This window comes from Embiotoca jacksoni, unplaced genomic scaffold (genome assembly GCF_022577435.1).
Source record: "Embiotoca jacksoni isolate LCO1_2020_lvr unplaced genomic scaffold, fEmbJac1.0.p SCAF_5, whole genome shotgun sequence".
In the NCBI taxonomy this organism is placed as follows: Eukaryota; Metazoa; Chordata; class Actinopteri; family Embiotocidae; genus Embiotoca; species Embiotoca jacksoni.
Window position 1 is genome coordinate 4391450 of NW_027185403.1, and position 27290 is coordinate 4418739.

The 27290-nt window shown below is 42.2% G+C and overlaps 1 protein-coding gene across 2 annotated transcripts; it reads left to right on the plus strand.

Moving 5' to 3' along the window:
* The first annotated feature begins 1300 nt into the window (after window positions 1-1300).
* Window positions 1301-26731, plus strand: LOC138211388 (ATP-binding cassette sub-family C member 5). 2 transcript variants are annotated; one of them, XM_069171219.1, is made up of 29 exons: window positions 1301-1616; window positions 3487-3669; window positions 4186-4341; window positions 7972-8119; window positions 9201-9434; window positions 9769-9942; window positions 10523-10670; window positions 11794-11942; window positions 12880-12987; window positions 13751-14101; window positions 14208-14279; window positions 14467-14591; window positions 14686-14758; window positions 14880-15083; window positions 15247-15372; window positions 15693-15804; window positions 15927-16111; window positions 16505-16648; window positions 17589-17718; window positions 18116-18269; window positions 20503-20631; window positions 20867-21053; window positions 21914-22003; window positions 22436-22628; window positions 22736-22895; window positions 23692-23770; window positions 23867-23980; window positions 24406-24570; window positions 25437-26731. In XM_069171219.1, the coding sequence occupies exons 2-29, from the start codon at window positions 3497-3499 to the stop codon at window positions 25527-25529; spliced, it is 4176 nt and encodes a 1391-aa protein (XP_069027320.1). In that variant the 5' UTR covers window positions 1301-1616; window positions 3487-3496; the 3' UTR covers window positions 25530-26731. The 2 variants fall into 2 exon arrangements, with proteins under 2 accessions (XP_069027320.1, XP_069027321.1); XM_069171220.1 differs by lacking the exons at window positions 1301-1616; window positions 3487-3669; window positions 4186-4341 and adding an exon at window positions 4542-4611.
* Window positions 26732-27290: the final 559 nt, after the last annotated feature.

Here is a 27290-nt window from a genome sequence, read left to right on the forward strand (position 1 = left end):
CAATGCAAGCATTTTAAAATGGTGTTGGAGTTTCTGATAGGACAGAAATGTATAGCAGACTATCTATCTGTGACGGCGTTTTCAGCGAAGACAGAAAGCATTATCTCCAAAAATGAGGCTTCGTTTGACATGTTTGCAGGTTACGACGCCGGAGGCATTTTTTGCAGTCGTATTGTTGTTCTGGGTGGCTTAATGTCCAGTGCTGTTGTGCTCGGCTGAGGCTTATAAACTGCCACTGCCTGCCTTCTTTGGCCCATTAGGAAGTCTCAGTGAAGCTGTTATTTGTAAAAAAAAAAAAAAAAAACAGCTGAGCTTAAGGTCTTATCAATTACATGAGGACAATTTCAAGTCACTGTGGAGAGTGAGGAGGAGTGAGCATAGTTAGGATGGTGGCCTGGCGGTGACAACATGTTTATTAGTGTTGGCAGCACAGCTTAATAATTGCAGGTTACCAGAACATCTAAAGAGCCTCTGAATGTTTATTTTTGTCCTTGTTTAAAGCCTTTTGAGTCGCTGTCCTCTGCAGGATGAGCTTTGCTGGTTGGGACTTGATCGATATTAACACTGCAAATTTCTGATATTGATACATTTATGGAAATTATGACAGAATACTGTGTGCACTTTATTCATACAGACTTTTACAATTAGTCTAATATATGATGAAGGCGGCAGTGTCAAAAAAAAAAACTGTAGTGTTGATTGAAGGGCACCAGAGCTGCAGGTGAAGATTATTAACTCCTTTAACGTTTCATCTCAAAATTGTATGACAACTGAAAATATGAAAACATTTTGTCAATTGATACAAAAAGGATCATTGTAACCCCACACATGTGAATAATGATCAGTCTATTAGTCAGTCAGTAAGTTTAACAACAATACAATTGAGAGGAAAATGCTTGGCATTGTTCATTTAAGTGTTTTTACTGTTTTCATATTTATAGTTGCATGTTTAATGAGTCTTTAAATGGACACATTTGTTAAATGTAAACTTCAGCCTGAGGTATATACGCTCCCTCCTCATGCCAGGGTGTCTCTCCTGCGGGTTGCATGCCCTCCTTCGGGAGTCCAGTCCAGACAGAGAGTCATTCCTCGTGTTTACATGCGGCGGCCAATCAGATTCCTGCGCGAGCCGGCGATCACACCAACCGGCGCGCCCTCCCTCTGCGGGGCCCCGCGTCTTTCTGGAACGTGCATTTCCTCGTTATTATTACCGTTGCCACAGTGACAGTTCATCGCCGTCAACGGTTGGCGGAGCCGCCGTGACGTCAGGGGCGATATCGGGAATTCCTTCTCCCTGTCGGGCTCCGTGTGACGCTGAACCGGAGCCTCAGACGCAGCTGGTGAGAAGCGGGCACGTACGGCGTTACACGTGAGGCGTAAAGTTTGCCTCGTTTTCCGGGGCCGTGTTTTCATCCGAGCCGCGCTGCGCCGCTGAGGAAGATGAGTGTGTGTGTGGGGGGGGGAGGAGGGGGGGAACAAATTCAGGTTTAATGAGGAAAACTTCAGAGGAAGAGACACCATGGTCGTCTGCATCTCCATCCGCGTTTCCTGCTCATAAACACGCCAGCTGAGATCTGTTCCGCTGCTAAGGTGACCCGAGCAAGGCCGACTTGAATGTAAGTGTAGAAGTGATGAAAACTTAAAACCTTTTTATTTACAGGAAACAGTCATTTGTATCAACAATGAAACAGAAGATTCATATTAATTTAAAGTGATAATAATTCATATTTCTGCCCACTGTTTTTTGAAAACTGGCTAAAAATGTTTGACCAGTGATGACCTCCCGGTAAATAAAATGACACAAATAACTGTGCAGTGGCTTGTTGACAGTAATATATGGCCTCAGCTGTAAGACAAACAAAACATGCATACGTCTGACTGTTTACTCAAGTTTACCTTTTTCTCATATAGGCCAGTTTGTTGTGTACTTTGACTCTACTTATTAACTTCTGCTCCATTTTCCAGCCCGTTTTCCTTTTGTCTTTGTCTTTCATCAACAGCTATGTGTGTTTTCCTGTGAATGTTTTATGGAACCGTTTTTGAGTGCCTGCTTTTTGTTTTCTAACATTTTGTTGAACCAGTCCAAACCTGGTTTAAGCAGGTCAGACGTATGCATGTTTTGTTTGTCTTACAGCTGAGGCCATATATTACTGTCAACAAGCCATGGCACAGTTATTTGTGTCATTTTATTTACCGGGAGGTCATCACTGGTCAGCAGGTTTAAGTTGGAACACCTTAATCTAAACCTTATCATTTGATTTATTTTCCTGAAGCAGTTCCTGGAATTTCTGACTATAATGAATGACGAGCTGTCTTTCTCTAAAGAGAGCTCTGAAAGTTCGCGGCCATATGGCAAACTTCACATGATATGGGCATGGAGGGCTGCACAGGGGGAACACAAACTGCTTTTCTTTTTTTTTTTCTCAACCCCAGAGTTTGCTTTCCATCACGCTTTTACATTCGCAGCGACTCTGTGTTGCAGCGTTGATACCTATTGTGTCTATTTCCGTTATGCGATTCTGCTTGTGCCCCCGCCGGGCTATCTGTATTGGATCTCATCATTGACTGCGTTCTGTAGACAGTGCATCTGCCCCCCCCCCTCCCGCACCAAGTCAGGCTGACCTTGTCACGGAGCTTTGCCATAGAAGGGATCAGTGACAGTGTACGGACACACTGGCAGCTCAGATGTCTGCTCCTGAGCTCCTGGGGCTGCTGGCAGGTCGTCTTTAAATAGATAAGCACTTTAGTTGAACGCCAGAGATGGCCCGCGACCTATGAGCAAGGTGATTTCTCAAGTCTATCTGCGTCTCAGAGGGTGATTCAGCAAAATACAGCGCTTCTGTATCGGGAAGGAAAAAGGAACAGGCAGATATTACTGTGTTGTGTTCTTCCTTTTCCTGCTGTTTGGTTCGCTGGAAATGTCAGGTTGGGAGTGCTTCTATAGTCTGCTGTTAAGAACACCATTCCAGCAGATCTTTGCCACAGCGTGAAGATTAATCGGTCAACTGAAAGAAAATGAATCTGCCATGATTCTGAAAATAGAATAACCCAGCAAAACTGGCCAAAAATTCGCTCACGTGAACATTTGTTTGTTTTATGTAATTTAGACTATTCAGATACAAACAAGCTATTTGAAAGGATCAGCTTTAGCCCTTCAATATGGTGATGTGAATTTTTGTAATCTGACAATTTAACAATCAAATTAGTAATCAATTGGCTAATCAAGAAAATAATCAGAAGATTAAACGACAATAAAAAATCACTGTGAGCTGAATCCGTTGTTTTCAGTGATTGGATCAAACACGATCACTGATATAATCAGATGTAATCAGATCTGTTATGTCTTTCAAAAGTTGATAACATGCCCGTTTTGAAAATGAAACAAATTGAAATTACAGGTGTCATATGACTGTTGGTAAATATTGGCAGTTGTATATGATCCGGCTGCTGTCGCAGGTCTCATTTCGTTTGTCTGTCTCTCCTCAGAGGGTCTGCCATGTTCCCGGACGCCCTGGAAGCAGCCGGGCGGGTGGAGGGCCTGTCACTGTCCGCCCCACAACCCCAGCCAGAGCTCGAGGAAGAGGATGCGTCAATGGAGAGGGGGCCCAAAAGACAAGGCCGCTATCGGAAAAGCCTGCAGCTCTTGAAGCCCTTCAGGATAACACACAAGTAAACAAAATTATGTTTAACTTTATGTGCCAACTTTTTGATAATAAGCCAGGTAAATGAAGACATAAAGGCAGGTGGAGTTCAAGGCCGTCCCGTAGACAGACATTCATATCTAAAGACGCAAAAGTTCATGTTTATTATGTATGTGTAATGTGCTGATTGTCAGGGTGCAGCAGGAGGCCCTGATAAGGAATGGGAACTCATCCACCCCCCGTCCCCCCGTCCCCCTCCAGCAACACACGGCACCATGTTTAAACATATGTCAGCCGACTGATAAACCCTGGCCTTTTTTTTTTTTTTTTTCTTTTCTCGCTACTCTCTTCGAGTTTTGTGAAGAGCATGCAAATTACTGTCCAAACACTGCAGGCATGATTCACCTTTCATCCACTCCGGCAACCAAAGGGGCCCCTTATTTCTCAGCGACCTACGCGGGTGTGCTCCTCAAACATAGCGCCTGTGTGTGCGATTGCACTTTTAGACATCTCACCCATTTCTACGTCTTCCACTCTATTCCAGGCATCAGCACCCAGTCGATAACGCCGGCCTCTTCTCATTTATGACCCTGCACTGGCTCTCCCCGCTGGCACTGAAGGCCTACAAGGCGTCCAGCTTGTCTATAGACGATGTGTGGGGACTGTCTTGCCACGAAGCTTCTGCAGTCAACTGCCAAAGGTGAGGTAAATGTGGCACGGCTGAGGTTTGTCTGATGAAAGTTTCCTGTGGTGGGAATTATCAAAATAAATATTGTGGGAAATCTCTAGTCGATGCTGAAATACTGGTGCTTAGTGGGACATGAAATGAAAAGGTGAGGTAGGAATAATTTACAAGTTTCAGATCTTCTTTTCTAAAGGTTGAATTTGATTCATAGGATGCCGCCACCCTGAAGACACTTGATTTTTGTCCACCAGGCAAAAATATGCTGGAGGGCCTTCTGTGCACAGGGTATGAACCATTAAAGGGTAACATTTATGCAATATTTTATACATTTGCTTTTTGTGAAGAAAACAATCTCATGTATAGTGTACTGCTGCCATAAATACCTTTAAGGAACAAAAAGTTTTCCAGTTTCACATGCAAAAACTCATGATCACATGTGCCCACATACGCACGTGTGCACGTATAAAAAAAATGTTTTTTCCCATGTGAAACAAGTGATTTGTGTAATGTGTGAAGGTCATGTAGATTCCCATGTGAAACATTTTTCCCATGTTATTTGTTGCAACATACGGTAAACATGTGTCATGTGTTCCAGGTGGAAAACATGGGGAAGTTGCGTTTTTTTTTTCTGTAAGGGCATTTGCAAGCGCGCCAAACTACGACCCAAACTCAGTCCTCAACTCAAGTAATATTTACTTCTGATTTAAAATATTAACAAAGAATTGCAGTGCCCATTTGTTTTCGAAAATCAAGAAGAAATTTGAAACATTCAAACATATATAAGAGTGCAGTTCGCGCTGTTGCTTCACAGCAAGAAGATTCTGGGTTCGAATTTGCCGGTCGGCTGGAGCCTTTCCATGAGGAGTTCGCATATTTTCTTTGTGCCTGCGTGGGTTCACTGCTGGTTTTCTTCTGAGTACAAAAACATGCATGCTAAGTCGATCGGTAATTCTAAATTGACCATAGGTGTGAATGTGAGCGTGAATGGTCGTATGTCTTTCTGTGCTGGCCCTGTGCTGGACTGGAGACCTGCCCAGGTCATGCCCCACCTTTGCCTCCAGCCCCCCCGGTCACCTTGTTCCTGATAAAGAGGGTGTAGATAATGAGTGGCTGGACGGATATATTTGTGACATAGTTGATCAAATGAAAGGGTGTGAGGCCTAGAGCCACGGACAGGTTGTTGAAGAGTATTGTGGGTTTTGGTCTCTTAATCAGATTTGTTGATATGAAAAGTGTATTATTGTCAGCCTTTCCTTTTAAATACAGTACAGACTGCACATCACATGGCATCTCAATTACATGCTCCTATGCTTTCGTTGATATGAAACGATGAAAGTTTCTTTGTTAATTTGCAAAAAAATAAAATGACCAGTTAATATGTAGTGAACATGCTTTACCTGTTTGTGAATTTATCCTTGGTTTAAATGCATTTCTGTCACTTGTATTAGTACATATAGTGTTAAATGAACGTCAGCGTGTTGCTATCATTTTGTAATGTAGACACATGCTGTGATAGAGAATGATCCACAGAGATTAGAAGGTCGTGTTATTTGTCTCAAGTACCCGGTGGACCTGGTTGTTTCAGGGTGTTTTCATGTGAACTGATCTCTCTGACACAGTTGGAAAAGATTATCTTTCTTTTTTCAAACAAACATTGAGAAACCTCCTTTGCTGTGCCTTTAAACCTGCTCATTTGTATTATTGAGGTTTTGGAGTGCTGTACATGTGATCTCTGCCACGTATACTGTCCAGGATTTTGAATGTTTGTGCAGTCTGTGCTGTGTGACTTACCTGATGAACATCCTGTTTCTCCTGACCAATACAGGAACATTGTGCTGGGATTGGGGGTTGCTGAGAATAGCAGGGATTAGAGATTACGGTCGGAGTTGGTGCCTGACTTGGGTGGTTATGTCATTAACTCCTGTACCTGCGCTGCACAATGTCTCCCTGTCACATTCATTAGCTGTTATTGACTGGAGCCCGACTGTCGGATAAGTCACTGTTTGCCTGCCAAACCACGGCGTGAGAAGTGCCTTGTAGTAAAGCGACGAATCTATGAATGAGCCACGAAGACTCACAATGAGCTCATTAGGGGGCATTTAGCGTTTGCTGCTCACTAAAAAGAAAACCGATGCTTTTTCAATTAATCATGTGCCTGGTGTGTCAAGTCAGGTCTGGGGGCCGTGACTCGGCAGGACAGAGGAGGGTGACTGTTTGAGGAAGTTCACCCTTGTATCTGGTGACAACTGCGAAGATTGTGGCTGAGGGGCCTTTAGGTTTCGTGCTGCTGCTTTGTGTGTCAAAAGAGCGCGTAAAAGGGAAGCGGCAAAGAAGTACAAAGCTATCACGTTGACACGGGTGGGCGCCGGAGACAGGAGGGCTTTATTTTTTTAGTGTTTACATAGCACGAGCGGTTACGCAACCCCGATGCAAAGCAAGGGGGAATTGGGAAGAAAAAAAAAAAGCACCCTGGGAGAGTTGACACTTGTTGGTGCTCAGTGAGGTGCGAACCTTGAACGCAATGTCCCGGCCAACTCCTCTACAAACATCAGCTTCGCTTGCCATCTGGCAAACTGAAATGATGGCTTTTAGGAACGTTTCAGTCCTGCTTAAAAGCAAATAATTCCTCCTCCTCGGAGCCGACACTGTTGCCCTGCCTGGTGTTTCTCATTTCCATTTATGTGCGTGCCCATGCACACACTTAAGATCTATGAAGTATTGTTTCGTGGAAGTTTTAAATATTGGAAATGATGCTAATTATTATAATGAAACCTATAAATATGCATGACTGGATATTTATTGTATTCATTTGTTACATTTTATAGGTCCATGTCATTATGAAAAAAAAGTACTTTTTTGCTGTTCTTTCTCCTTTCTTGGTTCATTGATAGGATTTAGCAGCACTTAGTGTATTACTCACACACAAGTCTCATTCCCAATGACTCAAGCTTGCGCCTATGCAGCTTTTACTGCAATTAATTGTAATTTCTTAGATTCAACACCATTTGACTTCAAGTTGTAATTATCGGGCTGTGTGAGATTCGAGTTGGTTTAATGTTCTGTCTATCTCTGATACGTTTTTAATAAAGTCATTAGGGCGTAAATTACTTTCTGCAGCTGCTCCGCTGCTGCTTTATAGAGTCATTAGCCGTGATGCATTTGGCCAACAAGATATTTCCCCAATTCAGGGGATATTATACAGCAATAAATGTACATTAGCACATCTTTAACATGTTTGGTAGCACCTTTCTCCGTCTAATTATGTGATGCATCATTCATGATCGTATATTGTAGGTCACCTTTACATTATTATCACCCTTGCTGCCTTCTTTTTTCCTTTGTGGGTTTTCAGCTGCCATGATTGCCTGTTTATATCCCCCATTGTGCCTTTGGGCAGTCTGAGAAACATCTTTCACTTAATTCCAGGAAAAGAATCAACACAAAGTTTTCTTTTCACTTATGATAATTTTGCCCTTCAAAAATGGCAACTTCTACATCCAGTTAATTGGCACTATAGCAGCTCTTTGCACAGTGTTCACGTGATAAGGCTGAGTCTTATTACTCTGGAAATTAAGTTCAGTGTCTGGTTGAACTGTGTTCATATAACTTGTCCTTAATTTTGTGCTTTTTTTTTTTTGGTTCCAGGCTTGAATTTTTGTGGCGTGACGAGCTCAAAAGAAGTGGACGAGAAGGGGCATCCCTGACGAGAGTCTTCTGGAGGTTCTGCCAAACCCGTATGCTGGTGGCCATCTTATCCCTCCTCCTCACAATGGTGGCAGGCTTTGTTGGGCCCGTGAGTACTGTCCAAATCCTTCTTTCTCATTTTATTTCGCTGATTGGGCTAATACACCTTTCAGCCTGGTCGTTGGCTCAGAGCCCCAAGTCCTCGTATTTTCTGAAAATCACTTTATCCCATTTCATGCTGGTCTGGAAATTGAAATGAAAACATACTGGGAGATTACTAAGCCTTCGATGGTGAAACCCATATTAGTACCACAGATTAGCTGGTTTGTACCCAGTCACACTTTGGTTGAGAGACGTGCAGGGCTTTCTATCTGGCACACTTTGGATTTCCCTCCAAATGTTCGATGAGGATCAGAGAGATTCAAAGTGTGCATATTTCTAAACACTCCTTATCAGAAATCAAAAATAACCACCTAAAACTAAAGAGTAATTATGTACGGAGTTCCCAGTTCACCGTGTTTCTGAATCAGTTCCTTTGTTTCTTTTGCTCTGAGCTGTTTATTTTTGGTGTCTTGTTAACATGTGCACTGTGTGAGTGCAACTACCCATAACTAATAGCATTAACTGGATTTAGTTGTTACACAATGACAAATTTGTCTCACATTCCTGTGATTTATTTCACACACTTGCTGATAAAGCAATGTTGAATATATTCTTTCTGCAGTTTCCAGCCTGATTTAACATATTTGAACAGAACGCAAAATATTGTCGGCCATTTCGTGCCATGCCATCAGGCCTTAAAACTCACAGATTCTTTGCATGAATATTTTATTCTTTCTACTTTTTGTGCTTATTATACTTTAATCTCTGGTCTACTTATTTGAAATATTCCCTCTGTTTTTCTCTTTCATCTTCTTGTAATCTTATTTCTTCTTTTTCATGCGGCCCCTGCCCTGCTTATCTCGATCTGTGGCATTTCCTCAATTATCCTTTCCATTTCCTCTTTCTTCTTTCTTCTTCTTCTCTGGTGCCACTTTATCTCCTTCATGTTTCTGCGTTTTGTCTTTGTTGTTTGCTGCTTTTGTTCTGTTACTTTTTCTCCATGTTTTTCTTTACCATCATTTCCAATCCCCCCCCACTCCCCCCCACTCCCCACCACCCCACCCCCCTCTCTCGTTGTTCATGTCCAGGCTCTCCTGGTTCGAGCTCTGCTGGAGTATTCCCAGAGCGCAAACAGCTCCGTCTGGTTCGGCCTGTCTCTGGTCGCCGGGATCTTCCTCATGGAACTTATGCGCTCCTGGTCTCTGGCGCTGATGTGGGCCGTCAACTACCGCACCGCAGCGCGCCTCCGCGGGGCAGCTCTTACTTTCGCCTTCCACAAGATCCTCCGCCTGCGCAGCACTAAAGACATCAGTCCAGGCGAGGTAGGTGGCACAACCCTGGAGGGGACTCATCTCCAAATTACCTAAATCATCCCTCGCTGCAGGGCACCACATGCAGATGATTGAGATGGATTTAATTTTTGCTCTTACACAATTCCTGCTTAGATCTCGACAAATCCCGTAGCCTGAGGGAAGGGAGGCGGTCTAAGATTAGTCATTACACAGCTTAAGCGGAATCATTGTCCAACAAATAAACGTGGGAATAAGGACGACTGTATTTGCTAGATAGCTTTTATCGTCTCAGTGGTGTTCTGTGAAATAGTTTATGTCATTGAAATTTTTGTATGTAATTTAAAATCCCTGTCTCTCCACCTAGTTGATCAACATCTGCTCCAGCGATGGCCAGCGGCTGTATGAAGCGGTATCAGTGGGCTGCCTGCTGGCCGGGGGGCCCCTGGTGGGAATACTGGGTCTATCTTACACCGCATACTTCCTGGGCCCCACTGCTCTGTTGGGGTCGGCCATCTTCATCATCTTCTACCCCACCATGGTACGAATCCAACCGGAGCCTCTGAAACACAGACACAAAAGATTAAAAACACAATCATCTGACTGTCCGTGTCTTTAAAGTGTGTTTGCGCTCAGCTCTCTTTCATGACACTTTTGTAAAATGAGCACTCTCATTATAGCAGCGATTAGCAATTTAATTATATCAATTTCTAAAAGTTGTATCAAAACTTAATGACCCTAGATGCATATTATTGTTGACTCATTATTTTCTCAGCTAGAACTTTTTAGAATTTGGTTAGTAGGAGACACAAGTAGTGATCTCTTTAAAATCTTTAAGTTAATTCAGAGTGTTGAAGAACCCGACCAGCGCTTTTTAAAAACCTCGTAACTCTGCAGCTATCAATCTTCTGTCAACTTTGTAGCTGTTATTTTCAAATTACACTCAATCTAAGCTGCAGCCTGACAGCCGGAGACCCTGCTATTGATGTGAAAGGCGTTTATCACCCTGGTCCCCCAGACAGGCCTGCAGCACAGCTAATGTGATTGTGTCTGCTTTCATTTCCTCCCCTGCCACTTATTTCTCTTGTCATCATTTCCCCCCTATGTTCCCGTCTGGACAGATGCTTGCATCGAGGCTGACGGCGTATTTCCGCAAGAAGTGTGTGACGGTCACTGACGGACGCGTGAGACTGATGAACGAGATCTTGGGCTGCATAAAGTTCATCAAGATGTATTGTTGGGAGGATGTCTTTGCACAGAACGTGCACAGTGAGTGGCTGTCGTCTTCTTAAATGACTCAGCGACTTGGGCAATGCTCATTTCCTGAGGTGCTTTTCTTGAGAACTTCATTCTGCTCGGTGTTTTTTTTTTTATTCCCAACTTGCTCGGAATAAAGTGTCACTTCATTTGAACACCTGCCGCTGTTGCACATTAGGAACTAAATGGTCAGTTTATCACCTCAAATTAGACTCATCCTTGTCGTGATCTAGTAAGATAACCCTGACCCTAAATCCATTTTCATTAGCTTTCCCTGTTTAAGTCATTCCATGGAGCATCATCTATAATCAAAGGCAGTTTGAATCCCTTGGCTTCAAGGTTAATTTGCAAGGTGTTTGGGGCCTTATAATACCTTGAACCACTGTCAAGGCTGCTGTACTTATCTATGAATTAGCGATGGCCTTTTCTCATGAGGTCCACGCTGTAGGTTGTGGATAAGGATCATTCTCCCCTTTTAATCATTCTCCAAATTAGCCAGGTGGGGCTCCTTCTCACTGCTGTCCTGTGATTACCCAGTATAATGCAAATTAATAAGCATTTAACTTAATGGCCAAAGAGCCTTAAGAGTTCCAGTGTCAGTCCCTTCTGTTAGCGTTGTTGCTAAATGGACGATCAGTGTTTTTGGCCCAGGACATGTGACTCGTCCTTTGTTATCCACGCAGAAACACACTCACCATCCAAGAGGAGACCCAGCAGGGGGTAAGATGCACCAGGAGGAGGGACTTCTCACATTTCACACACAGTGCTGCAGGGGCTGAGGATGCACAAGCTTTTTGTTCCAGTGTTTGCACCCAGTGAACTGAGTTAACAAAGCAGCCAGAGCGTGCATTTGGGAGATACAAACATAGAGGAAGGGGTCCGAATTTGGGCATTAGACTCGGAGAGTTATCAAGGTTCAGCAGGTTTCGAAGCTCCTTTCAAGAGGGAGGCTCTTGTTCCTCCCTCTTGTATCTATTTCTGTCTGCTGGCTGTGTTGGTTAGTGACTCTTATGGTGTTGTTGATTGAATGTTCACTGGAGAAGCCTTTGGGAGTCACTCAAGCCTCACTTTATTTTCTCTCGCTTTCTGACTGTCTTTCCTTTTTCATCATCTGTTTCTCTTATCTCCTCCACAGAGGTGCGATCAGAGGAGAGGGGGATACTGGAGAGAGCTGGTGTTGTCCAGAGTCTCACAGTGGGTGTGGCTCCCATCGTCGTGGTGATAGCATGCGTGTGCACTTTCACCCTGCATATGGCCTTGGGCTATGACCTTAATGCTGCAGAGGTATTCATATATATTTAGTCTCAAATTTACTGCATTTAAAGGCCCCTATCTTTAAAAAAGGACATTATATGATTCTTTACATGACACAAATGGATATGTTTTTAAATTTGAAACTTGTTTTAAAGTTGATGTGACGAGTTTTTAGCCATGATCAGCACTTAGATCAAAAATCAGATACAGCCCCGGGTGAAACTCTGAACCACAAGCAGTTTCCGGGCGTGTGATGCCCCTGTCACATTTCTATTCACCGTGGACTCATTTCTCACCGCATCAGCAAGTCCTGTGCCTATATGGAAACAGCACAATCATAGCCAGAAGTAGGGTGAACTCCAAAATGTCTTTTGTGCAGTATAATACATCAAAAAAGAATAAACATAAGTTGAATTTCTTCAACAATTTATTTGACAGATATTGAATAAATCTATTACCAGTGTTGGGTAAAAGGGAGGTACACATGCTTTATCCAGCATATTGAAGTATTTTCATTTTTACAACCCTGCTCTCCATCCTGTCTCCTCTGTGCTCCAGCTTGCAGTTCAATCAAGAATTTGCTGAATTGTTGTGACATGACTTTTGGTCTCTGCTCAGTCATTTAAGCCGTCCCAGTTGCACTGAGGAGCACAGAGCTTTGATCTGTTCACAGAATCTCAATCGTGCAAATGGTTTATTTTTAATGAAATTGTGAATGAGACATAAAATCAAGGGTATTTGATCAAATATATTTAGCTCAGATTTGATTATTTTTCTTGTTAGTAGTGTTCAGTCCCTAATTAGAAACTAGGAGGTAATTTCCATTTTTACAGTTTATGGATATGATGAATATGTCATTTTTGTAATTTTTTGGAAAGAAAACTCCCTTTCTTCGTGTTTTCAGATTCATGATTCAGAAGGGTGAAAAATGTTTTAACTGTCTCCGCCTCTACACTTTCTACCTCAGGCTTTCACTGTGGTTGCCGTTTTCAACTCCATGACGTTTGCCCTGAAAGTCACACCGTTGGCCGTGAGGTCACTGTCAGAGGGTGCTGTCGCAGCCAAAAGATTTCAGGTATGAAAGGTACTCTAGTCTCTTGCAGAGGTGGCTAAATAAAGAGAATTTTAAGTAAAGATGACTGGTATAGGTGTCATCTAAGATGCCCACGGTTTTTATATAAAAGAAGATGTTGTTATATTATAACTTACTATTTATTTATTTTATTTATTTATTTATCTCTGCAGTATAACACTTGTCAAAACGTAAAGACACTTTATTCAGGTCAACAGACTAAGATGGACTCAGTACGTCAGTGGACAAGCAGGTTTGACCCTGTTTAGAGCCAATCAAAATGTGCTTCTGTTGCTGCTAAAACAAACCCGCCCACACCACATACTGTCATTTTCGACATACTGTTTCCACACACGTGGTAAAAGTCACATGTTGGTGAGAAATGGGTCCACAGAGCCAGCTAAGCAGAAGTAAGCAAGTACTTCTGCCAAGGATGCAGCAAAAGGTTGGAGCTGTTCTGCATTTTACACATACGTAGCGCATAATAAAGTATTGATGAACTCAAGGACAGGGTGGACTGCAGTTTAAGCATGAAGCTGAGTAATGTAGTCATGAGTGACAATATCTTGTTACATAGTGCCAAGCAAGTTCATAAAGTAGGTTAAACCACATGTAAACAGTGTTTTACTTCATGCTACACTTATTTTAGTCATGCACAAAAGAAAAACAATAAATTCATATTTTGCAAGCACACAATTTTGTCAAGTTTGTCATCACAATGGTTATTTGAAACTAAATGTTGTTTCTATGTGTCTTGACTCCACAGAGGCTATTCATGATGGACAGCAGAGAGACCATTTTAGTCAAAATGGAGGACCCCAGCAATGCAGTTGAATTTCAGGATGCCACTCTGGCGTGGGAAAAGGCACGATGTCCGGCTTCAAAAACAAACCCGCCCCCCGTGAAGCGTGGCGGGATCAAGCGTGTGCTGCGCAGGGAGAAGCTCAGACTGTACATTTCCACAGAGCACGCAAAAGCAAACAAGGAAGTCCCCAACGCTCAAAGTCTCCTCACAAACATGGAGCAGGAGAGCCCACAAAGCACCATCTCATCCACGCAAAGCATCCGACCCCCACTGCACAAGACCCTGCATCGCATTGACCTACGTATTAAGAGGGTAACACCGCAAGCACGTACAAGTAGTAGATCAATGAGGAGTTGCTTGAATTAGATTTTATCTGAATCATGTCATTTACACCGTGCCATTGTTCTTCCTTTTCTAGGGTTCACTGGTTGGAATCTGTGGAGGTGTCGGGAGCGGAAAGAGCTCTCTTCTGTCCGCTCTACTGGGACAGGTGAGATTCAATTGAAAGTACAACAGTCTGAATTTCCGCCTCAAATAGTGCAGATATTAATAACATGTAAGACAGCTTTTCTCCCTGAAGCTGTCATTCACACACAAAGCCGCAGAACAGCCACAAATTTGAAAAGGAACGTTTCAAGTGTTTTCTCCTCCTGCAACCTTCTGTTTCTGTGCTGCAGATGACCCTGTTAGAAGGTAACGTAGCTGCCAGTGGTGGCTTCGCTTACGTGTCCCAACAAGCCTGGATTCTCAATGACTCACTGAAGGAGAACATACTGTTTGGAAACGAGTACAACCAAGACAAGTAAGATCCACTATATAATATTAGTGCTACAAAGAAAAACGGACCAAAAGTAGGAGATTTATTTCTGAATTTAACTCCTTTTTTTCCACGTCAGATACAACGCAGTGCTGGAAGCGTGCTGTCTTCTCCCAGATCTTGCAGAGCTCCCATACGGAGACATGACAGAGGTATATGCAGTTTCAAAACGTCTGTTAAAATTTTTTATTTTTAAACTATCTTGCGTAGCAGTTTAAGTTTATGCAATAAATTTGGTTCAAACTCAACGTATTTTTTATCTTCTGATTGTAGATTGGAGAGAGGGGGGCCAACTTGAGCGGAGGGCAGCGTCAGAGAGTGAGCCTGGCGCGGGCCCTCTACAGTGAGCGACCCATACTCCTCCTGGATGACCCTCTCAGCGCTGTTGATGCTTGTGTGGGCTCCCATATCTTCAATAAAGCCATTCGGGTTGCTGCAAAAAGCAAGACGGTGCTCTTTGTAACACACCAGCTGCAGGTAAGGACAATGTTGTGTCTTTTTTCGCTTGTTTAATGAACAAAATTTCTTGTTCTAAAAGCAACACCGATCAACTGATAGAGTTAAAAGGTCTTAATGTCTAAAATGCCCGCAGTGTTAAATCCTAACGATTTTACCTTTGTTCTACCTTTTTATTTATCAGTATCTTTCCGAGTGTGATGATGTTATTCTGATGAAGGACGGGCAGATTGCTGAGCATGGCACCCATACACTGCTAATGGGTAAAGAGCGTGACTATGCCACCCTATTCAACAGCATGCAACAGGAGGTAAGGCCAGGGGCACACGAGGAACAAAGCCGGCTCTTTTGAATAAGGCATCTTTGCCCCTGCTACACAATAACTTTGAACATTACAAGCTGAATAATTCATAGGCCCAGAAAGGCAAGTCCAATAGCAGTGAAATGTTAATGTATACAAGGCCTTTCATTATTTATGCGTGCATTGATTTACTGGTGAGCTGCTAAAGACCATGTCACCGATATCTCTGTTTAAATTACTTTCATGGTGTTGTTGTCATGGCTGCTTTGATTTGTGATGGTGACATGTTTCCAAACTCGCCTCCCTTAATCCTGATTTTTGTCTCTCAGAATCTGGTTAAAGAAAATTTAAGAAACAAGCTGCAGAGGACAGGTGCAAAAAAGGCTGACAGTGCTGTTGAAGTTGCCAAGGTCGGACCAAAGGTGGAAAGCAAGGGTGGAGGTGAGAGACCGTGCCACTGTTCATGCTCTACATGTAAACTGAATGCTGAATGCTGTTTACCCGAAACTGCATCATGAGTAACTTCTCTCTGGCTTTCTTTCTTTCTCGCCTCTTTCATTTAGAACCACTGATTAAAGCAGAAGAGAAAGGCTCTGGTGCGGTCGCCTGGTCTGTGTATGGAGCCTACATCAAAGCAGCAGGAGGTCCAGTGGTCTTCTTCATCAATGCCTTCTTCTTCCTCTCCACCACTGGCAGCATAGCCTTCAGTAACTGGTGGCTGAGCCACTGGATCAGGCAAGGCAGCGGGGTGAGTTGGGAGACGATCCTTCTTCACTATAACCAACACCCCTTTTTACTGTGAATTTGGCTCCAAAAGGAGAATAACTACTATGCCTCAATGGGTTGTGGCAGCTGACTGAGCATTAATCCAAATGTGCATGATTAAAAAAGTAACAGCACCTCGGTAAACTTAATTAAAAACAAGCACGAGCAGTGAAGAAACAGATGTGCTGCAAAGCAGGCGGTGGCTGCTGCTGTTGAGAAATGTGCTCAGAATAGTGAACATCACTGAACTCACAGATTTTCACGGACTGTTTGTAACGCAAAGTTTGCCTTTCTCAATTTCATTAGAAGCAAAATGGGGAAAAATCTCCTTTTTTTTTTCTCAGTCTTTGTAATTTGTTGCTCCATCTGCCCTCAGAACACATCATTAATCTTGAATGAAACGATGGCGAGCAACAGCATGAGATTCAACCCTCACATTCGGTACTATTCAACTGTATACGTCATCTCCATGGGAGCCGCTTTATTGCTGAAGACTATGAGAGGGCTGGTGTTCGTGAAGGTAAGCCTCCTTCTAACCACAAGGTTTGTCCTCCAAACCACTGATGAACTTCACAGTGATATAAAAAGCTGATATACTTGTGCTTCACAGCTAGGCAGTGCTCCTCCCTAATTGTTCTTTGCTGTCATTTGTTCATGCTCTCATGGTTCCAGCGCTATAATTGAAAATGCCTGCAGGCCAAATCCATTTATCTGTCCACTGCCATGTCTCACAGCTTTACAACGGCTGCATGTGTGTCTGTCTGTCTGTTTGTGAGGGCAAAGGAGACAAAGGAGCCCAGAGAAAGGAAGGATGCGTGTGCATGTGCGTGTGCGTGTGCGTGCGTGTGCATGTGCGTGTGCGTGTGTGTGTGTGTGTGCGCTCGAGCCCCCTCGGGTGTGCGTTCTCTTTTTCAAGCTAACCCATCCTGACACTGCATTGCAGAGGTTAGGTCCCCACGTTAATGTGTGCCACTTAAAATTGTAAATTTTTCAAAGATGGCTAATTTTTTTTTTTTTACCTCTAGCTGTGATCAGATCTTAGCGAGTGTTAAATATTCCATTAATAGAATTAATTTGTTCTCTGCTGCCACATGTAATTTCTGTCCAATTGGTGAAATGTCTCTTGCGCATTAGGTCGTGACCTTTATGTCAGCCTCCCAGAAACTCATTATAAATGAAGATTTGACAGCCTGCCTCGTGCAAGGGAGAAAAAAAAAACCCAGCTACCCACCAGTGTGCACATTCTTAGCATACGGTGTGGTAGCATTTATAACATTGCAGGCAACATAAGTGCTGCTGTATTTATCCTGTTTGTGTTTGAGGCTGAGCGCATTGACAGACCATTTCCCTGCAACCGTTTATGTATCCGAGTCATGATTGCTTCCGTATGCTTCTTGAAGTTGTTTGTTTACATGTGTCAGGTCTCATGTTCAAACGCAACATGTTGTCTGTGTTGACAGTGCACGGTAAAGGCTGCCTCCGTGCTCCACGACAAGCTCTTCAGCCGGCTCCTCCTCAGCCCCATGCACTTTTTTGATACGACACCTCTGGGTCGTATCCTGACCCGCTTCTCCAGGGACATGGACGAGGGTGAGGCTTGATTTGTCTTGACTGTGAACCTTTCCCTCAGGAGAGCTCTCAGTCGGTGAAGTCACCCTGGTTGACAAGGTGTAGTGCCAAGACACAGTGTGATTTGACATCGAGTATTTTCCCTAGCGAGTGGCTCTCTGTTATCCACTTCACTGGTGTCTTTGCTTGACATGTTGATTTGTGACTTGTATTTGTTTTGGATGGTTGGGTTTGTTTTTAAGCTTATTTTTGTCGACTCCATTGTGGTGTTTATGTTACCTGCAGACCTTCTGCTTCTTTTTCTCTCTTTTGAGAAAGAAAACACGAAAAGACACCCAGCAGGACACAAAGAGGAAACTTTCCTTCCCTTCGAACACTGCACTGTGTGTCTGATATGGTTTATTTCTCCCCCTGACAGTGGATGTGCGTCTGACCATGCAAGCTGAAATGCTGCTGCAGAATCTGACTCTGGTGCTGTTTTGTTTGGGAATGGTGGGCATCGTCTTCCCCTGGTTCCTGATCTCAATCGTGCCCTTGGGAGCCTTCCTCTTCTTTGTCAACCGTGTCTCCAGGTCAGACTCTCATCACTTCTTTTGTTATCATGGCTATTGGCATACGGTCTACAGTGTGCAGTGAGCTTAATGCTGTATTTTTCTCACTGACTGCTGCTGGTTTTTGGAAACAATAAATGTTGGGAAGAAAAAACAGGTTGAAAATTGCTGTTGAACTTCAAAGTTGATGGATAATTTTCTTTTGTTCTCTGTGGTTTTAGCATCCATTTTGATTTTACAAAGACACATTTGATTAATGCACAAAAATGCTGCCAATGAGAATGTGCTGTCCGTATGCATGGAGACATGATAGCATGGGCTTGTTTTCACTTTGAATGAGTCAACACCATTCCTTTCAGCACAACCTATTATGCTACAGTGTGATTCTAAATTCAGTTTTGCAAATTAATTTCAATCAGTAGTGTTTATTATAGGCTCACTTCACAATGTAGAGAGACAGAGAGAGAGAAGCAGGTACATCTCAGTGAAAGAAGTGCTCTGATGATCTTTATCTGAAAGTGTTTGAGTCTTATCGGTCATGGATTTTTTTTTTTTTTTTTTTTTTTTCTTCACGGCTTTTGTTCTGTGGTAAATGTTGCAGGAGTGCCCCGGAGGATGTGATGACTCTGCTTTAGTCATTATTTAAATGTTTACAGAAATTGTGCAATAAAGGGGAATCTACCGAGCAACAACAGCTTATTAGCGTCAGGGGAAATAACCACAGCATCTTGCCATTTCCTGTATATGTGAGATCGAGAAGAACATGACGTGTTATTGTTGTACAGATATAAAGTCAGAAATTACAAAAACAACGTTCATGTACATACAAAATATGTACATATCTGTAATATTCAGTCACATTTGATCAAGTCATGGCAAATATGATGTGATTATTTTGGTGTGGCAGAGCTGGATTTGGTCCTAAAGGCAGGAAGTTTTAACACGTACAACCCTCCTCCCCCTCATATATCACTTGATATCTCGTCCCCACATTAGCTGGGATTCTTGATTTCCTTCACCAGATAGCAGTTTGTGCCTTGAGGGATACATTTATGTACAAAACATCTGTATTTATCTTGTTAGAGGCCCTTGATTTTTGCCCTAATACAAATGGAATTAATGATCCACTTTGAAAAACAGCCCACCAGAATCAGGAGGAGGAGATGATCCCCAACTGTTACCAACAGGCAGTGATAACCCACGGCAGTGCTGTTCAGAAGGATGAAATACTGCATCCTACAAATTCATGACATCCCTGGATATGTATGGATGTTACATCAAACTGGATCTCCCATTGAAATTACCCCCTTCTAAAACAGCCTTTATTGAATTTTGAAATGAAACTGCCCAGGGCATAAACATGTTTGTCTGGATCACAGCCTCGAAACGAGGAAGTGTCATGTTTTTTCCATCTCTCTTCTCTGCTTTTATGAGAAAACCAAATGATTCATTGGAGACTTGTAGTTCCCATGCAGTATCCATTCTGTCTTTGCATCTGAAAGTGGAGAGACATGCCACCTTTGTCAGTAAACCTTTCTCCTTCACGCTACCTTGTGGACGGTGAGTCTGAAATCTCTCTCTGGCTACCATGTGATGATCCATAATATTAGACAAGCATCAGAAAGAGGGAAGCAACCGATCAGGGAAACGGCTGCTCTGTCCGTCGTCTCATCAGAACCTGTCAGCCGCACGATTGCATCATTAGAACTGATGCATTTTCCATTCCCTCACTCGTTGTTTTTATGTTAGTATTAAAATGTAATGTCTGTCTTCCCTATAAGATCTTACGAAGTAAATAGGGGGTTGAAAGCTGCATGGATGACACGAGTGCTTTTTCTTAAACCACTACAAATCACTTTATGAAAAGTTTGTGCTTCTCATTTCATGCAGGATCGCTTTTACATGTAATGTACCTTGATTTTCATGATTTCCTGTCAAATTTAATTTATTGGAAATATTAGTACTATATTTTCACACAATGTTCTCCCATTTTTATCCAAATGAGGCTAACATGAATTGAGGTCTTATATTTCTACAGTGCTACAGTCTAGACTGATTAGGATTTTTACAACCATTTAGGTTTACAAATCAAAACAGAAGTTGCCTGTATTTATGAAGTTATATCTGCCTCGGGGTGTGAAAGACAGTTGAAGCAGCTATGAGTGACATTTGCCATAATCAATATTCACTTACACGCAGAAAAATAAGAAAACCTTGGAAATTAAATTAACAATATTGCATTGTCTGTTTCCAGGGTTCTGATTCGCGAGCTGAAGCGCCTGGAGAACATCAGCCAATCACCATTCACCTCTCACATCACCAGCAGTCTTCAGGGACTCTCCACCATCCATGCCTATGGAAGAGGGCACGACTTCCTCCAAAGGTTGGTATAATGGTATCTGTCAGCCATGGAGAGCATTAAACTTGAATTTCATCTTATCTCTGTGTAGTTTTTCAGTTTGCTCCTCATCTCGTAACTGTACCAGACCTCATATGTGAAAATGTCCCCACAGCAAGCAGGATAGTGTAGATCTCTGCTTGCTTTTGCTCTGGCTGAAATGGTTTTACAGTTTTACATGTATCTCTCTCTTTTTTTTTTTTTTTTTTTTTTTTTACAGATATCAGGAATTGCTGGACACCAACCAGGCCTCCAACTACCTCTTCAGTTGTGCCATGCGTTGGCTGGCTGTCCGCCTGGATCTCATCAGTATCTCTCTTATCACTGCTGTAGCACTTCTCATTGTCTTCATGCACAATCAGATACCTCCAGCCTACGCAGGCTTGGCCCTATCGTATGCAGTGCAGGTTTGTAAACAAACATGTAGAAACACAGAATGTAGAGAGACACGAGGCGTCTAAAAGGCCAAAAGAGTCAGTAATTTTAGGTTCCAGACGAGAGACGAAGTGTTTTCAGTTCCTTGTTTGCATTGCTGTGTCTTTCTGGCCAAGTGTTTAGATGTAAAAGCATTTTCAGATTTATTTAAACTGTTCCCGAAATAAATTCAGGTTAAATTTAGACTATGTCAAGTTTGACAGAAGAAATAAAAACATTTATAAGCTTTAAAAGACACCGCTGCTCAATTCTATACTGCTACAACCTTCCTTGGTCTGGCAGCTGATGGTGGTTTATGTTATTTCTGGTCATTCTTGCTGTATTATTTACATCACTGCTTGATTCGACCTGTAGACTTGAATACTCTTTTGTGCTCCTGTTACAGTAGTTTAACATTTTAGCTGCAGTCCACTGCTTAGCATTTAGATAAACTGCACACAGCTCATGCTCTTGCTTTAAGGAACCAGTATGTACGGTATGACAGATGCTCTGTTTGCTGTGGACACACAAGGTTATTTTCGCAGCATGTCTTTGAGATGTGTTTGTTTTCTCATTGTCAGATGTGGGGTTTAGATATTCTATGAACATTTGGTGCTTTAGTGCATGTTTTGATCGACATTGTTATGACAACCGTGGCAGAGAATTGAAATCGATTAGCAAGATTGCACAGGAGCCCTATCGGCAAATCTGTTTATGAGGCTATAAATTTTCCGATGTTTTACTGCTCGGTTGCTGAAGGGGAGCAGTGCACATAAATAGCGAGTGTTTCATAGTAATTGGTGTGACAGTGTTAATCATTAACCTTTTACCTCTGCTTTTCTTTCAATTCCAGCTGACTGGCTTGTTTCAGTTTACAGTGCGGCTGCTCACAGAGACTGAAGCTCGGTTTACATCAGTTGAAAGGATCAATCATTATATAACGGTGAGAGCATTGATTAGCACAATGGATAATGTGGCACTCACACAGACTGTACATGCTCACATAGACTGGGTCAGTGTCTGAAATCACAGCACCAGACTAAACCAGTAAAAAAGAGCAGTTGAATTCAGAACAGCTGACGTGTCCAGACATGTGTGAGTGGGTTTTTGTTGTGCGACGTGATTGTGTATGTGTGATAAACTCAGCAGGAAGCAGATAGAAAACCCAGTGTGTTGTCTTTACACACTCCAGAGCCCATGACAGTGCTCGTGTCACACAACAGCCATGAAACCACAAAGTGTCAACTCAACTTTTTCTTCGAAAGTGCCAAGAAAAGCTCACCGAGTGTAAATCACTAGAAATCAGTTAGGGGGCTTGCTCTTCTACAGAGATTTAGAGATTAATAGCAGATACCATCGCCTCTCCTTATCTCAGAGTCTTGAGAGTGAAGCACCCAGACAAAGTCCCGAGGCTGCGTCTCCTGCCCCCTCCTGGCCTCAGGAGGGAAAGATCACCTTCCAGGACGTGCAGATGCGTTATCGCAATGACCTGCCTCTGGTGCTTAAGAACCTGTCCTTCACTATTCTGCCTGAAGAGACCATCGGCATTGTGGGCCGCACAGGATCAGGTGCGACTGACCTTTTCTTTTCCCCGGCTCGCAGCATTTTCAGTTACATCTCAGTTTCAGCATGTCCCCATTTGTTAACACACTGTCTTTTCTGGATGTGTTTGCAGGAAAGTCCTCTCTGGCTGTGGCTATGTTCAGACTCGTGGAGCTGACTGGAGGCTCCGTGATTATCGATGGAATCAATATTGCACAGATTGGTCTGGATGACCTGCGGGGCAAGCTTGCCATCATCCCTCAAGAGCCCGTGCTCTTCATCGGTACCATCAGGTAATCCACTGATAATTACTTTCATTATCAATAAGTGTGACTAATGTATTGTTCTGGCTTAAAAAAAAAAAATCACATTTGACTAGAAATGAAAAAAACACCCACACCTTAGCAATTAATGCAGCTGCTCTAATGGAAAATCTGTTTTAGTCGTGCAACCAGGTGGTCAAAATGTGTGTCTGTTATTTGTTTAAATGTCTGCATGTGTTTCCTGCTCCCTCCCCATACAGATAGCTGCTACCTCCTGCAAATGGAGACTTGTCTTTAATCAGCCAACCTGTTTAATGCACACACTTATATAGCAACAATATATGTTGGGGTTTTTTTTACATAAAAAAATTAGCAGGATATTTTACTTACAGTCTGTCAGTGTCTGTGATGCTGTTTCTAAACATTTAAATTTCCCAACATTTGGCTAAAATGTGCTTTTGGAAGATTTTTTTGGGAGATATATTATTTGCATTGTGTGGGCCCAACACTGATCTGGTCTGTGTCCATTATTGGGATTTCTCCAAAAGGGAAATCACAACAAAAACAAAAATTGTGCTGTGTGGTCAGAAATGAAACAACAGATATGCTAAATGTGATGGGCAGGAGTGATACAAAAACGAGCAGCATTGCTTTTATAAAAACTAGCTGTCAGTTGCTTTGTGGGTGTCAATTACCATAAAATCAGATGAGTATTGATCTTGGGGTTCAGTGTCAGCAGCATATCGTGTTTCTTGTCTTTATGTGAAATTGCCATAACATTTAATCCAGTTGATGAGTATAACATGTATGGTTTACATTCCAATAGGAGTAATTTAGACCCGTGGGATCAATACTCTGATTCTGACATCTGGGAAGCTCTTGAGAAGACACATATTAAGGAAATGGTGAGTGGTACTGTAAGATGGTCAGATCTTAAATTATACATGACACGATTAGAACAGTTGTCCTCATACCTCTGTATACCCTTTGACCTTCCTCAGGTGAGCCAGCTGCCTCATTCGCTCCACTCAGAGGTGACGGAGAACGGAGAGAACTTCTCGGTGGGAGAACGGCAGCTACTCTGTGTGGCCAGAGCCATGCTGAGGAACAGCAAGGTATATATAACACAATAATACTGCTATGTTAGATTTACTATATACTCTATACATTTCCTTTAATATGAGATTTTATATAATGTGGCGTGTTGTTTGGAATGGGTGATGATCTCTTCATCATGAAAAGAGCCTCTCCGTCTCACCACCTGGATGGGATACCACTACCACCTAGTGGTGTGCATTGTTGCGCCGTCCCATAAACTGTTATAAAAACCATGAGCTGGACATGAGTAGCATACAGAATATGGTGGATGAAGTTTTTTTCTTATTTTTGTAAACAAGTATTTTACATTTTATTCAAAATCCACATGCACTATAATTTCAGGTCCATTTCTTTGTTTGGATTATTCACAATGTTTCTTACCGTGTCTTCATTATTTGGTATTCCCTGTGTGACATCGACTTTTTTTTTTTTTTTTTAATAGATTCTTATATTGGACGAAGCCACAGCAGCCATTGACACTGAGACAGATCGTCTCATCCAGGAGACCATTCGCTGTGCGTTTGGCAGCTGCACCACTCTCATCATCGCCCATCGTCTCAACACAGTGATGAGCTGCAGCAGGGTCATGGTCCTGGACAACGGCCAGGTGCGTATAAATGCAACATCACTGATTGCAAAGTTCGGTCTGTTGGTTGAAACTCATTTGCAAGTTGAAACAGCCCTAATTTCCTGTGTGAACGGGTCCCTTTGAGTTGATGGATGGGATAAGGCAGGACTCATTTAATTGAGTGGTGTTCAAGTCAACTTTTGATGCAAGCAGAGAACATGAACTGCACACGAATGAGTACCAGTTTCAGTGTCAGCCCTTAACCCTGGTAATATGTTGAGTTCACCTCCATTAATCTGATCTGAGGATCATCAACATGCAGAGTTTAGAGCGGTGATTGAAAAGTGATGGATGCATCAGGACAGACAGGATTCATGTTGTGGATTTTTGCCACTATGGTCCCGTAACTCTGCTCACAGGCCTCCCTGCAGCACAGTGCCAGTAAAAACACAGTTTGTATACGGACATGAATGAAGTTTAGTTATTTAGTTATTAGACAGATACGTGTTACCGACTGCATTAAATAGCACATACTCATGGTCACAGGTAACTTGGTGACAACTTAGCTATTATCTTTGAATTTATTGTGTGTGATCTATGGTCCTAGTCGATGTTATAAGATATCGAATATGACTGAAACTACCAAAAAAATAACATTATGTTGTTTGAGCCATGTCAACAGCGTCAAAATTGAGTGACAAAGCTGAGTGCGGGTACCTATACTGACCAGCAGGAGCTAAAGAAACTTGTATCATTCACCAAAGTGTAACAAGGCTGTCCAGATATTAAAATGCTTTTCATACCCTGCCACTGGGAAATAACTTAGTTTGCAATATTCGTAGAGATGATATGCCCAGATTTTATATGCTGGTGCTGATTTGGTTTTATCCTCTTCATTCTCACAGATTTTGGAGTTTGACAGTCCCGCTGCTTTGCTGGCAGATGAAAACTCCAGATTCAGAGCCATGATAGAAGCATCAGAAAACCAAAGCAGATAAAACACACTGGAGCGGAACTCTGGACGTGAGCTGTGATCCCATAAAATATGCAAATCCAATATACGAATTGCAAAAAAAACCTCACTTAACCCCATCTTGCCTTGGTGTTGAAGTGGTGAGTTAAGAAATACAGTGATGGCTGCTCCGTGTAACAATGTCTGTTTATTTCCACACCAAAGACCCAGGGACCACATTTCTGAACAGCACGTCAAAGTAATGCAAAGACAGATGTAACAGCTTCCTGCTCCTTGCCACCGTGTCACAGGAGTTATTTCCTGGAGGCCAAATAATTCACTGCAATTTAAACAGAGTTGTGACTCTGACAATAGCACTTTATGTTTCATGTGCACACATGGAAGGACATGCGGTGCTTCCGTTTCCTCTGGAGGTCGGTTCATCAGGCAGACTTCCGATTAGTTTTAGTCCTTTTTATTTTTTTATTTCCATAACTAAGACCTCACAGTGCAAGATTTTATTGTTCAGCAGAGAATGATGTTGACCAGATTAACAAAAATATTCATAGCAAAATTAGTGTTTAACTTCAATAATTTCATAGTTTGTATTAATAATTCAAAAGAAAATCACCTGTTATCCATTCCTATGAGGCACCGTGTAAAACATGCTGAAATTGTTTGTTTTTGTTGTCGTTGTAATGCAGTCATTTCAGTAAATAACTGCAGATGCGATTTGTGCCTAGAGCTGTAAACACTTTCAGGTTATATAATGGAGTTAGCCATGTAAGCATGCTTTTTTAGACTGCATGCAAGTACTGTGTTTTGAAATGAGCTAATGTTTCCAAATGCTGGAGTTTAAAATATGCACATTTTACCCTGCTGGTAAAACATTACCAGCAGGGTAATTCTGGTGTTAAAAAAATGTACATTAATCAGTTGCAGTTTATAGGCACAGGAGGTTTGGTCTGTGTATTTGCAGCAAAGCTGAAAATGAGCAACATCAGGATGAGCCTTTAAATGTTGTGTTTTCACAAATCTGAGGATTGTAAACTTCTGCCTTTTAATCTAGTATGTGCTGAACAATCGTAAAAAGTGCAATATCTTCCTATTGCTTTGGTACATTTTCAAGATTGCCTTTGTACACTTGAGATTGTAATGTTGCAATATATTTTTGTTAAATGTTTGATTTTTGGGGGGGGGTGGGAGGTATTTTATGTAAAGGCTCTTTTTTTTTTAAATAAAAGTATTTTTTTATAGATGACAGTGTGCGCCCCACTGACTACACACGTGTTTGTTTTCAGTTCACTGGAAGTACTACTGCATATGTTAAAAAAAAAAAGAAGAAGGATGTTTTGACCTTAATGACTTAACTGGAGTAAGCATCAGCTGAAGCACACAACAGGTTAGAAAATAAAAAACAAATACGGGAGTGTAGAGTTAGGCCACTTTGTTTCTGCCTGAGGCTAACAGCTCAGAGCTACATTAGCCAATGCTGGTAGCAAAAGAGTTGCATTATGGGTAATGCAGGCACCAAGTATTGACAAGAATGAAGAGGACATCTCGTGCACTGAACTTTTTTATTGTGAGTCAGACAGTGTTATAGAAGTCTTATTCAGTGTTTTTGATCAAAGTTATGGAGACATTTATATGCATGATGAATATTGTATTAGACAATGGTTAAGCATTTAGAGTCAAAATAGCCCAGCAGCACTATATGAACATAACATCTGAGGACACCTTCCAGCCTGTGCGCAGCGGTGGAGTTCACACCTTGTATTCGTGCAACCTGTCCAAAGGTTATATTAAC